General features: G+C 33.3%; 1 protein-coding gene across 1 annotated transcript in view; it reads left to right on the forward strand.

Annotated features, from left to right (window-relative positions):
* The window catches only part of LOC129225187 (dmX-like protein 2), a 154,131-nt gene that overhangs the window by 17,569 nt on the left and 123,271 nt on the right, over positions 1 to 13,291 (forward strand). The window contains exons 4-10 of the mRNA XM_054859753.1: positions 678 to 749; positions 829 to 907; positions 3,991 to 4,165; positions 4,976 to 5,082; positions 9,224 to 9,347; positions 11,155 to 11,340; positions 12,141 to 12,319. Of these exons, the coding sequence (XP_054715728.1) occupies positions 678 to 749; positions 829 to 907; positions 3,991 to 4,165; positions 4,976 to 5,082; positions 9,224 to 9,347; positions 11,155 to 11,340; positions 12,141 to 12,319 (922 nt within the window). The remainder of the gene's footprint in view (positions 1 to 677; positions 750 to 828; positions 908 to 3,990; positions 4,166 to 4,975; positions 5,083 to 9,223; positions 9,348 to 11,154; positions 11,341 to 12,140; positions 12,320 to 13,291) is intronic.

Here is a 13,291-nt window from a genome sequence, read left to right on the forward strand (position 1 = left end):
CACTGCTCTATGGAAACAAAAGCTTAAAATTTTATCATGATTAAGTTAACCAAATGTTAAAACAAAAGTTTTTGGCCTATTTTTGAGGTTCATTGACGACATGCCTCATAACCAGTATTAGCATTTTGATGTAATTGTGCAGCAACCTTTTAGCATTCAGTTTTGGTTCACAATATTCATCATTCTTTCTTCAATAGTACACAATATTAAGTGTATTGAGCAATTGATCCACCTGCAATGCTTAGTAATGCTGCAAAACGTATTATTTGCTGATTATATGGTAAAACACGTTGTTTGGGGCAAATCATCATGATGCAGATTACAGACCCAATAACTACATTTAGAAATTGAATTCGTAGTGAAAGATACAGTTAAAAAATAATTATTTATAATAATTATTTTTATGTGACTTATGCCATGTGATTGGTGGACATTTTAATGTCTCTACCATTGTAGAGGGTTTAACATGCCAAAATGCACCCTAGTCAATTGTGGTCCTAAAATATGTTAATTTATGTTTGCATCAACTTTGAACAAAAGCATTGTAAACTTTGGATGTTGGCGGATTTGTTGTGCTCCACTGTATTTCGCTTTAAAGTATTCAATTTGCATAAATTTGAAATCCCACAGTTATTTTAAATTTGAACAATAAATGATTTAAAATATTTGTTTTTCAGATTGCTGCTTCTTATGGCAAAGATGTTTGCATATTTGAACCAACTCCTTTACTACACCAATCTTCTAGTCATGTAAGTTTCCCTTTAACTTAAATCTTTCTTTAATAAATGTTAATAGGAAGAAAATATTTAATTTTTATTTATCTTTCAGCGTTTAGATTATCAGTGGGTACAGACTGCTGTTATTAAAACAGAATATCAAGTGCAAGTTTTGTCATGGAATTTGTCAGGTTAGTAATAGTATTTCGAAAAATGGTCTGGGATTAGTAACTGGAGGGAGCAAGTTAAAATCACTGATTAGGTAAAGCTGAGACTTCAGTGACACAATAAGTGACACGGAAACTCTTAAGAAATTAAAATTAGAGATCCTCAGTAAATTGACATTCGCATAAGTCGATATGTTTTCACGTTCGATTGGGGGTGTCGAGATATTGAGGTTCCACTCTACTTATGAATGTTATGAATGCAATACCCAAAGCATTAAGAATTTCGTATTGCATATGGTTTTCAAGTTTTAAAGGACCTTTTTTTCAGTGTGTAGAGATTGAAGTGTGTAAAAATTATATAAACTAAATTTATTACTACCAACAAAGTCAACTGCTTTAACTTTTAAAGAAATTCATATTTATGAAAAAAAAAAAAATAATCTGAAAGATCCGTGTCTGTTCCAGCTAAAAATAAAAAAACTTCACTGTCAAGCTAAGAAAATGATATTTAACAACACTTGCTACTTTTATTAATTAATCAGCCGTAACAAATTCCAGTTTTTGCTTCATTAACCCATTCCATGATCAGCCCAAAACCCCTTAACGCGCATGCCGCAGATAACGAACGGAGTTGCTTTTTGCTACGTTGTAATAGCGCTTTTCTCCCCATTTTGCTATCGGGATTTTAATGTTGTTTTTGCTGTTCAGCTTGCATTCAAAAATCGCTTCACTTTATTAGTTTTTTGGCACTGAATTAAATAGTGCAATAAAATACGAGGTTGCTAATATGTGCTGAAATATTCATTAAATTTACACAGTACATAACGGGAAAATAATAAACAATAGAGGATAGGACGAAAAGCAATTATTTTTATAACACTAATTATTTTATTGATTTATTTTTCTTTTTGCTTTTATCTCAGTATATCATTTTTTTTCTTTTTATACACTTAAGAAATCAAAACTGCTAAATGTAAGATGATCTACCTTTCAAAATGGCTCAACAAAACATTGTTCAAGCAATTGACTGATCAATCCAATCTGTGAGCAAAGGAATTGAATGGACAAAATTGCTTTAACTGTGGGAATGATTTTCTAAGAGGATAAAAAGTATTCTTTGGTGCCTTTTGATACATTGTGACCCTTCAAAACGACCAATAAACACATTGACATCTCTTTGCTTTTCGGTTCTTTTATCGTAATTGCGATGACTTTTAAATCCCTTCTGAGTGTCCAGATATCAGTTTCTCAAGCGTGGGAAGTATTTTAAAGATAAATGATTACAAAAGATCAAAACTTGCGGCTAGTCCCCTATTTCCCTAAAGGATACTTTTGTGCCTTCAACTAAAAGCCCCCAGCTGAGACAGGAATAACAGAGGCTGCCTGGGCAGATTCCCTAAGGAGATGCCCCCCTTGGTGTCTTGTGGTCAACCCTTCCACATTATTTTCTTACAACAAAACAGTTTGAGTCAGAAAGGAATTTCAAAGCAAGCTTTACTGCTTGTATTTGAGAACATGTCTTCAGAAGAAAAAAAAAAGAAAATCTTGCTTGAAATCGAGTCGAATTGTTTTTCTTTTTTTAAAACATATTTCAATAAATTTTAGTTTTGTAGGATTATTTACTAATTAAGGCGATTTGATTATTGAAAAGAAACCAAATGTTTTATTTCTATTTTTAAAATCTCATAAAGGAAGGGGCAATTAAAATATTGGAGCTATTTTAAAACAATAAATAACATCTGAAAAAGAAAGGGAGAAAAGGAATGTTTCGTTTTGTATGAGTAAAGCGAAAAGAACTCAAGATATTATCATTTCATTTGTACTGTAGTATATATTTTATGTTTTGCATAGGGGTCAACTATTACGTATAATCAATGCGGTCGTCATAATTTTTGTTTATGAAATTAAAAATATTTGAAACTATATCACTAAAAATCCATCAAAGGATGCCGCGAATATAAAAAGTTAAAATTTAAGTTTGGAAATATCGCGATTTAAAAATAAATAAATAATAAAAAATAATAATAGTATACAAATAAATAAAAAGCATAGTAAACACGTCATAATTTAAAAAAAAAAACATACTCGTACAAAATTAAGATGTGTAAGATAATTAAAAAAATATTGTGTAAAATAAATTATAAAATTTGAGGATTATGAACAATTTAGTGAAGGATGCTTGTGTAAGAAGGTGGATTTTTGATTACAAGAATATTTCTGTTTATTTGCTTTATTCAGGCATAGAAATATTGTTAAATGTGTAAGGAAATATTTTCCCACTTGTTCATCAGGAGTTCAAATGCTAGAATGCTAAGAAACAAAGCTTCCACGAAAAGATAAAAATATAATGCCTGATTAATTGAAGCATTATACGTGTCCCATCCAGGAGTACTTGAAAGATTAATAGCTGTAAAATAAAATAAATTACAACAAGTTTCGTGAAATACTATAAGTTACATCCCCTTTGTCTAAGAAAAAGAGCTTGATTATGGCTCGCCTAAAAGCACCAGAACCCAACAGAGAAGCGCAATAACAGGGTTTTGCCCCTGGAAGGATCACCGACACATATTCGGCCGAAGCAAAAACTACTAGAAACACTGTGACGACACAGGTTCGTCGAAGGCAGTTAGGAACCATTTTCTTGCGACGAGCCTGAATCGGCCTGGGCAGTATTAACACATACTGCGCGGCCGATCCTGTATCGGCCGGGGCAAAGAATGGATTAAACATAAGCTCTGAGTTTGGACATTTCTTATTTAAAAATTGTGAAATTTTTGTTGAGATATATTTTAAAAAAATAAAGATTGAAATATTTACATTTACCAACACAGGCAGAAGCAAGGAATTTCAATAGTTCACTATCAATATGTTTGCATCAACAATTAAATATATTACAGGATCAAAAATCATCAAAGTATTTATATATTAAAATACTTAAAATTTAAGTATTGATCTCATCTTGTTGAATTTTGTATAGTTTCCTCTTAATTTTCCCAAAAATGAATGTTGTCGTACCTGAATGTCTATGTGTTGCGAATTTAATCAGTAGAATGATAAGCTGTGCATTTATATGTTTTTTGATGAAGCAACAAACCTTATATTATTAGGTACTCGACTTCTAACTGGAGGTGGAAGCATTCAATTATGGCAACTATCTGCGGCTGCAGTAGATGATGTTATTGAAGAAGAACCTACAAATATTCAGGTGAAATGCACTGCTGAGGATGGTTTAATAACAGATATTGATGAACAGTGCAAATGGGATTGCATTTGGTCGTGCAAGTGAGTAATATTCTTTGTAGGCCAGACCGCTATTACCATAAACAGGACCTGGTACTAATTTTAGCACCAGGGCTCTCTTAGATGACATTCTCATTCCGCGGTCCCCCCACTATCTTTCTTTAGCTCGATTATAGGCTGTTCCACAAGGACACAACATCTCTGTATGTCATAACCAGGCTTTTTCTGTACATTGCCTGTAAGCACTAATATAATTTTTAATGCATTGTTGTTTCAAAACTGTTTTACATTGTGCATTTTTCAAACACTTGTTGCAAAATTTAAAATTTTTGTTTTTTTGTCATAGAACATTCCCAATTTTAATAGTATGAGGTATGAAGTATAATTCTGTTTGCAATTTATAATTAATTCTAAGTACACTCAAAACTTTTTTGTGCAGTGAATAGGGAGTACATAAAAAATCACATTTTAAAAAGTCTTCTTTTTATAAATAACTGTGTCCGTTTTATAGATAACTTGTTCATTTTTTAATAATTTCGTAAATCGAGAAATTTTTATTAAAGTTTTCATATAATGTGGGACGGGGGGGGGGGGGGGGGGGCGCACAAAAACAGGTTTGAGTGTATGATAACTGATTAAAAATTGTCATAAATTGCACATAATTTTAAGTTAATGTGCTTAGTTAATATTCTAAGCGAATATTCTAAGTTGATATACTTATAAATAATTTATGAATCTAAAAGCAAAGTACATATAAGATAAAGGTGATTCTTAGTCCAAAATAAGTTTTAAGATTGCATTGGGGAGAAAGAGACTTCATATATCTGCATGCTAATTTCTTTTGTATTGCAGGACAGCCCAACCAGTATCTTTTTTGAAGTTTTCTCCCGATGGTACTTTATTTGCAACGGCTGGGAAAACTGATCGATTAGTAAAAATATGGTACAGTAGCAAAATTGGTAAGTATTAAAAAGGCAGTATCTTAATAAAATACCTTATTTTATGCTACATTAGTGCAGTGGTGTTGGGGGGGGGGGGGCATGTGAAGAAACGCTGTTACCCGAAGCATTTGGTTTTTTATTGTAAAACTAATCTTTACTAATAATAAAGCTGAAAGTCTCTGTCTGGATATCTGTCCGGATCTCTGTGACGCGCATAGTGCCTAGACTGTTGGGCCGATTTTCATGAAATTAGGAACAGAATTAGTTTGTAGCGTGGAGGTGTGCACCTCAAAGCGATTTCTTGAAAATTTGATTTTTTTCTTTTTCTATACCAATTTTATGAACATTTTCCCGAGCAAAATTATCATAAGATGGACATGTAAATTACAAAGTTATCATAACATGGAACCGTAACTTTGGCAAGCCAATTAGTGGGAAATTCATCGTACATTATTTGTAGATATACAGGCGAACCAAAAGACCTTTTTATTTTCTACTACGGGCAAAGCCGTGCAGGTGCCATCAGTTCAGATTAAATGCCCTTTTCTTTTAGTGAGTCCCTGAAACACCAAGGTCAGTTCCCCCAATCATTTTTTTTCTAACACCAGCACTGTGCAGTATGAAGTTCCTTGATATACATAATTGTAAGCTTTTGTCTAAAATAATATTTCTTTGTTGCCTGTGGTCATATGATATTTTTCTTACTATCTGGCTCCACAATGTCTAACCGTTATTGATTGCCATGGAAGGGTAAAACCTGCTAACCACTGGTCACTGCAGATAATGATTGATATCCATTTTCATGACTGTCGGCATCCATTAGACATTTTGGTAAGAGATTTTTCTCATGAACTACAGGCAGTATAAAATAAATAAATACCTTTGTGCTGAGAAATAACAGGCACAAAAACCTAACGTTTTGTAGTATTCAGTAATCTGTATATTTGTGGTACAAAAAATTTGTTTTTTTTCCTGTGACTAGCAGTACAGTCAAACTTGCTTGTAATGAGCATAAAGGGACTGCAATATTTGCTCGTTATAACCAAATGCTTGTAAAAAACGAGGTCATGAAAAAATCATAAAAATGTATCAGAGTTGCTGTTTTTCATCTTGTTTTTAATCACTGTACAGTACCAAAGAATTTGGTTACTTTGCTTTGAGCTGACTGAATGTCTCTTTCTCATGTCATTGTTCTTGAGAAATCTACATATACACACATAGATAATTTGTAAATATTTCTTTACTCCGCAAAGTAAAAAAAGTGCTGTCATCACTTGTTCTCAGGATTTATGATTTATCACTTACTTTGGTTGACTTTGGAGTGTTAAAGAAAATTTACCAAGAGAGGATGAACTGAGCTGGAAGTCAATAGAAATTTTATGAATCCCAAAAATATTGTTCCCTTTAAGTGGGGTTTGCTCTTTAAAAGCGAGTTATGCTGCCATAGACTTAACATTGTACCAACCAAGTTTTTTTGATTTCCTCGCTAAATCTGGGTTCTTGTTCAATCAGGGCTCTTTATAAGTGAGTTCGACTGTATATTCATGTTATTTTAAACTCAAAATTTTACAAGTAACTAAAATTAGAAATTAGAAAAAAAACCCTGACTGGTTCGCAAATATAGAATTGAGAGAAAAAAATTGAAAATCCTTTTAAAAGCCTTGTATTATTAAAAGTCTATCACAAGTATTTTATTTGTTGACAAATAGAAACTGGGAGCAGATAAAAATTTTCTATCATTGCATTTAATCTTCTTGTCAGCCAACAATGAATTCCGTTACCTATCATGTGACTAAAAGCTTAGCCGTATTTAAAATCTGCTTTAAAAACTGCTGTAATTCAAATTCTATGTAACATGGAAGTTGCAAACACATTCTATCAGACGCAGAAAAATTACTCTTTATTTTGGTACTAAATTTTTGGATTTTTAAATATATGACAGTGAGAAGCAAAGGGATGAAAGTGCCAAAATTAAAAATTTGGAGATAACCAGTACATATAGTAGGTGAACCAGTGGCGGATCCAGCCGACTGTTTTGGGAGGGGCCATCCGAAATTTTTGAACAGACTCTCCAGGGCCGAATTTAGCTCCATGCCGCCCCTAGGCAAATTTGAAATCTGCCGCCCTCTTCGCCCCTAAAAGAAGAAAAATATCCTTGACTCCAAAAAAAAAAAACGTAAAAAGTGTTCCCCAGATTCAAACTGTCAAACTTATGAACAAATGATGGCGTTTCACATTCTGAGGCGCCCCGATCAAATGATCATAGTGATCTCCCAAAACATTTTTTATTCGGCAAATTTTGATGACGATTCGGCAAATACCATGATTGAAAAACATTTGACTTTCATAAGATGTGTGAAAGTAATCATTATTAAATTACAAGAAAAAATTGTCTCTGTGGAAAATGAAAGAATGCTAATATTTTACTTTCAAGAACGACAAATTTATTTAAAAAATGTGTCGTTAAAGCAAAATTTGCCGCCCCTAAAAATTTTGCCGCCCTAGGCAGCTGCCCACTCTGCCTATTGGGAAATTGGACCCTGATAACTCCCCAGAAATTTTATTAAAATGAAGTTTTAAAAATTCAATTTTTGGGGTATCGAGACATTAGGTGAGGGGGTGGATTTAGGAATCTCCCTCGAAAATGCTTCAAGATTTAAATTTCAGAGCAATTTTTGAAAATTAGGAAAAACTCATTTTGTCTATTTTTGATGATGTACGGAGAAAAGTCAGGTTTCGAGCGATGGCACTAAAATACTTTTTGAAAATAAAGCTTAGAAACCAAAATATTCTGTTATTATACATTGAGAAGTTAGAAGAAGAGGGGTATTCTTCTAGCTCTTCAGCTGTCCAGCCAAAAAATGCACCTTTAGGTAATGTTTGCTTACATTAAAGGAAGTGTGAAGGTGCTTAGAATCCTTCCTTCCTGGAAATATTTCGCCTTTGAGGCTCTAAAAATTCGATTTTTAACTATATTTATACATATTTTAGAAAGGGATGGAAGATCCGCGAGCTCCGTCAAAAAACCTCGTTTTAAAGCTATCATCACGATATAAACTAGGGAGGGAGGGGATCTTGTCAAAACTCGTTTGTAATTGAAGTCCCCCCCCCCTCAAAAAAATCATTTAAGTTACTTTTAAGCAGGTTATATGATAAGGGCTGGATAAGCTAGTTTCCGTTTACATTTTTTCCAAATAAAAGACTTAAAATGCAATTTTTTGCCACAGATCAGGGCATTCGTGAAAGGGCATGAGAAAAGGGGGTTCTCCTCCTAGTTTCGAAATTAAAGCCATAAAAACGAAAATTTAGGCTCTCTTTGGTCTTGTGAAAAATCGGTATGCTCTGAGAACCGCAGCATTTAGAGATCGTCCAAGTGTCTGTAGTTGGAATCAAGAAATGGTGTCAAAGAGGGAGAAAAATTATGGAAATAAAAGTTTTGTTTTGCGGATAGGGATATAATTTATCTCAAAATTAAGGCCTATACTTCTTTTTCAGTAAAATACATGTGTTAAATTTTGTTATCTTCTCATACTATTTTTTTTCCTTAAAAAAATTCCTACAATCACAAGGCTTTGGGAGGGGCCATTGCCCCCCTCTAGATCCGCCCCTGAGGTGAACCTCTCCTCTGTCTTGGGCAAGAGATGATGCTAGTAGCCCTGGTAGTTGCTGCAAAACAGCATGATTTAGAAAAAAAAATTCAATGAAAGCCTACCTAGGATGTTATCTTTAAACGCGTTTTACTCAAAACTTGGAAATGTCCACTTACATCCCTTTGCTTATCAATGTTTTCAATACAAAAATTGCGAAAAATCTTTTAGAAGTTTTTAATTAATATCTTCGTTAATTAATGTCATCCAAAGATGCAACCTAAATAAGGACACTTTTGATCAACTCCCCTTTCAAACGAAAATAAGTTTTTCAAAATTGGTCCATAAGTTTAGACGCTAGAGTGCCATAGACAGATACACAGACACATGAAACTTATAACCCCCTTTCTTTGTGTGTCGGGGGTTAAAAAGCAAGAAATTTAAAGCAGTTTGATACAAATGTTCAGCCTGTTTTTCAATCAAAAATGAACTTATAACACCATTTTTGTGTTTATTTTCCTCTTGAACTTAATAAATTTTTACAGATTTAATTTTTTACCTTTCTGTTTTAGTTAAGTTTTCTTCTCAGAAGAGCACTACAGGAAATACAGATGTGAGCTACACCTTCATTTACATTGCTCATCCTCGAGCAATAACAGGGCTGTCTTGGCGAAAGACTAGCAAATTCATGCCAAAGTATGTTTACTTTTCATTGATTTCACTGAATTTTAATGCTAAGAGCTGGTATGAGTTGAGCTACCTGAGAGATAATGTTTCTTAGTTCTTATAGTGAAGTGAGTTTTATATGGAGTTCGTTTAACAAAAGTAAAACACTTCTTCTATTTCATAAGCAAAGTTTAACCTTCTTTATGACTGCTCAATTTATGGACTGCTTCAAAAGTTGTGTAGTTATTTTTTTTCAGGTCTTCCAGGAAAAACATTTTTATCTCTGTCATAAATCCTTCAAATACAGCAATTTAGTAGATAATTAATGACGCCTGTTGGCCAAATCGTAAATTAGATGTCTAATACTGTACGTAATTGATTCCACTGATTGAACTGGGGGGAGGGGGGAATGGTGCGCTGCTCAATATAGGAAGAAAACACATGATTGCAGGATGAGCAGATTTCTTTACATTTGAGTTGCCCTTGGAACTCGGAGAATTAGCAGCCAGAGGGTTAAACTGAAAGCTCTAGTGATATTTTAATCGGATATGTGTTGTAATACAAGATGATTTTTTCATCTATGCTGTGAAATGTACTAATCCAAAGCATGCAAGTGAAAAACATAAAACAGATGTTTCCTAATTAAGAATTTGGTGCAAACGTGCAATTGATTGGGTATTATTAAAGTGAAGTGAAAGTAGACTTCTTGAATATTGTCATGCAGTTGTGCATAAAAGAATGTATGCTACAAATCTTATTGTTAAAAAAGAACTGAAGGGGCAGTAATTTTAAGAATGATTGTTAGATTGGGGTTTTTTAAAGTTATTTTCTGTTGAAAAATCAACTGCAATAATTATATTATTTAAGTATGATTATTTTATTGGTTAAAAACTAACTGATAAGACTCTAATTAGGTATTTAATCTTTCCTATGTGTTTGATGTGTTGCTGTTGCTTAAAAAATTTTCTGCCTTCAATTTATTATATTTTTCTGGTATCCAGCATATATACGAGAGCTGTTCAAAAAGTATCAGACTTTTGTTATCTAAAAGTGCATTTATTGAACTATAGCTGCAAACCTTTAATCACCAAACCACTGTTCAAAACAATTTTGGAATGCTGTTGAGCTTGGCCATCGTATTCTGTTTAATGTCTTCCCTTTCCTGAAACCGAGTTTCTTTCAGGGGTAATTTCAGCTTAGAAAATAGCCAGAAGTCTCAGAGAGCCATGACGGTGAGTATGGAGCATGGTGGACCAGAGGAGTGTTGTGTTTACCGAGAAAAGCCTGAATTAGATGTGCAGAGTGGGCAGTTGCATTGTCGGCAGACTTCCCAAAATCCTGTTGGATCTTGCAAATTGTTTCCACTTGCAAATCGCTAAGCTTTTGGCAAAATTGAATGCAGTAACGCTGCTCAAATATTTCTGTCATTTTCTGTACAACTTTATAAAACCGTCAAGCACAGCAGGGAGGTCTACACTACTAGGCTGACTGCCGGTGACTGAAGCTTTGTCATGACACAAAACAGTGCATGTGTGCGCATGACAGTCCCCTCTGCATCCCCACTAAGCATGGCCGCCAGTGCTTCAATCGCTTACGCGGGAAGACAGACGGTCTGATACTTTTTGAACAGCCATCGTACTAAGGTGTGAGTCACCATGTGCTTGCACAATAACCATTTGCTGTTAAAATGAAAAACCAATGAACTAGTAAAAGTTTAATATTTTCTTTATTACAATTTTCTTTTCTAATAAATGCATAAATAATGCAATTTAATGAATGTTAATGAATAGTAACTCAATGTTCGTTAATGTGTGTTAATTTTCAATTTTTTTTGCAGAGATTCTGTTGCCAATATGCTTGTGACTTCATGTCGTGATAATATTTGTCGCATATGGGTGCAAACATTGATTCCGGAAGATGGTTTGGTAGATCTTCAACAAATAGATGCCATTGCTAACCAAAATCTTAGAGTTCAGACACAGAGACATCGTAGAAAAATAATGCAGCGGCTAAAACATATGAAGTAAGAGATTAATCAGGCATATTTTTGTTTCTTCTTTTAAGAAGTTGGTTTTTCCAATGAGGCTTTTAAGAAATCGAATGATTTATGAGCTATATTTTAGTTAACTCTGGATCTTTGTTTTCTTATGGACAATTTAAATAATCTGTCAGAATTCCAGTTTTAATCCATAAAGGGAATTTTTCCGCACTTTTTTTTTGTGAATTAATTGCTGTATTCGCTCGTCCACAGTTGCCATGCCACGTTATCGTACTGGCAGTTGAGAATTGACTGTATATGTGTATTAACCTATGGATGTATTTTGTTCTTTTCCCCCCTAATTTTGAAAAATTTTATATGATTTTGCTGCACATTGAAGAAAGAGCAAACTTTAACCCGTCAAATATTATGTAAGTTTATGTTTTAATTTATACACATGTTACAAATTGGCAATGGAGATATCTGATGCAGAATATTTGCAATTAATTTTTACTGCAGATTTATCTTTTTCCCTACATAATCCTGCGGTTTTATCATTTATTTGTTGAAAAAGTAATGTTTTAATACAAAGCAGTTTTTTTTTTAAATTTTGTTTTTCACTTTCATAGCTTAAAACTAGAAAAAATAATGTTGCATTAAGAAAAAAAATAAATGTGCATTTGTGTTTAAATATTTTCAACTTTTTTTAAAATGTTTTTTGGAAGCAAAAAAAAAAAAAAGTTTAGGTCTTGAATGAAATTTAACAAGGGAAAAAAGGAGGGGAATTTTTTGAACATTGCGCCTTATTAGAATGCAAAACTGAATCTAAGATTGATTTTTATTAGGTCTTTCAACCAGTACAAGAAACATCAAGCCAGCCAGTTTACAGAGGATCCCCTTGAACCAATTGCTGTTCTTCCTAGTACTTATAGTGTACATGACTTCCATAGTTTTGGAATTCAAGGTTCAGGAGTGACACCTAGCTTGCATTTTCATTTGGCTGGAAGCATCAATGCTGAAACAGGTTTGTTCTTACTCTCGTTTTCATGCACCCTTACACACACATTATCCATGAGTAGCCTAGTAGATGGGCAATGGACTCTAAAGGGCCATTCCACGAAAAAGTGAAACTTTTGTCCTGCATGTGATGGTTCATATTTTTCATTAAAAAGTAATAGTTTTAAAAGGTGATGGTGAAATTTTTTGCTTAAAAAATTATACATAAGTTTGAAATTTGTTAAGCAAAAAAAAAAATTTCATTAGTATTTTAAAGTAATGTTTGTAATGAAATATATAAGCTGTCACGTGTGGGACAAAATGACCATTTTCTCTGGAATGGCCCTAAATCAGCTTTTGGCTTGAAACTTAACTGCACCAAATATCCACAAAGTACACTAACGCAAATCCAGACAGAGGTCATGGGGCTCGTCACCTTTGTCCTCCTCCCTTAGAAACCAAATAGTCGAAAACTGTCTTTAAAGGACTTATGTTTAAAATGTTTTTCCCTGTGCTTGAAAATTGCACTTTGTTCACCCTTTCTAATAGGGATGGGTCGGTCATGAATGATTGATCAAAAAGAATGATTCCTTAAAATGAATGGCAGAGTCTGATCTCTTAAAAAGTTAACCAACCATTCTTTTGAATGTCGAACAGTATTGAACTTTGCACTGCAAGTTCATTTGTTTCAGTTTGTTAATTTTTACTTATAATGGTCTTTAAGTTACACTACACAAGTAAGCATAGTTTTATTTCTCTTCTCTACTTTATAATAAAGCATTTGGCATCACTTGGTCTTTAGCTTTTTGTTGCCATCTTGTTTAGGCTGGTAAGTTAAGGAATTAAATTTTATTGTTTTATAGTCTACTTTCTGGGTGTTTTAAATATTAAATTCAATTAACTTACAATTTTTAAAAATTTGAATAACATTTTTAAAGGAACAAAGTTGTTAAAATGAACAAGTTCAATGAACAGGTATGAGAAATGAACGATCCTCTCA

This window comes from Uloborus diversus, chromosome 6 (genome assembly GCF_026930045.1).
Source record: "Uloborus diversus isolate 005 chromosome 6, Udiv.v.3.1, whole genome shotgun sequence".
Classification (NCBI taxonomy): Eukaryota; Metazoa; Arthropoda; class Arachnida; order Araneae; family Uloboridae; genus Uloborus; species Uloborus diversus.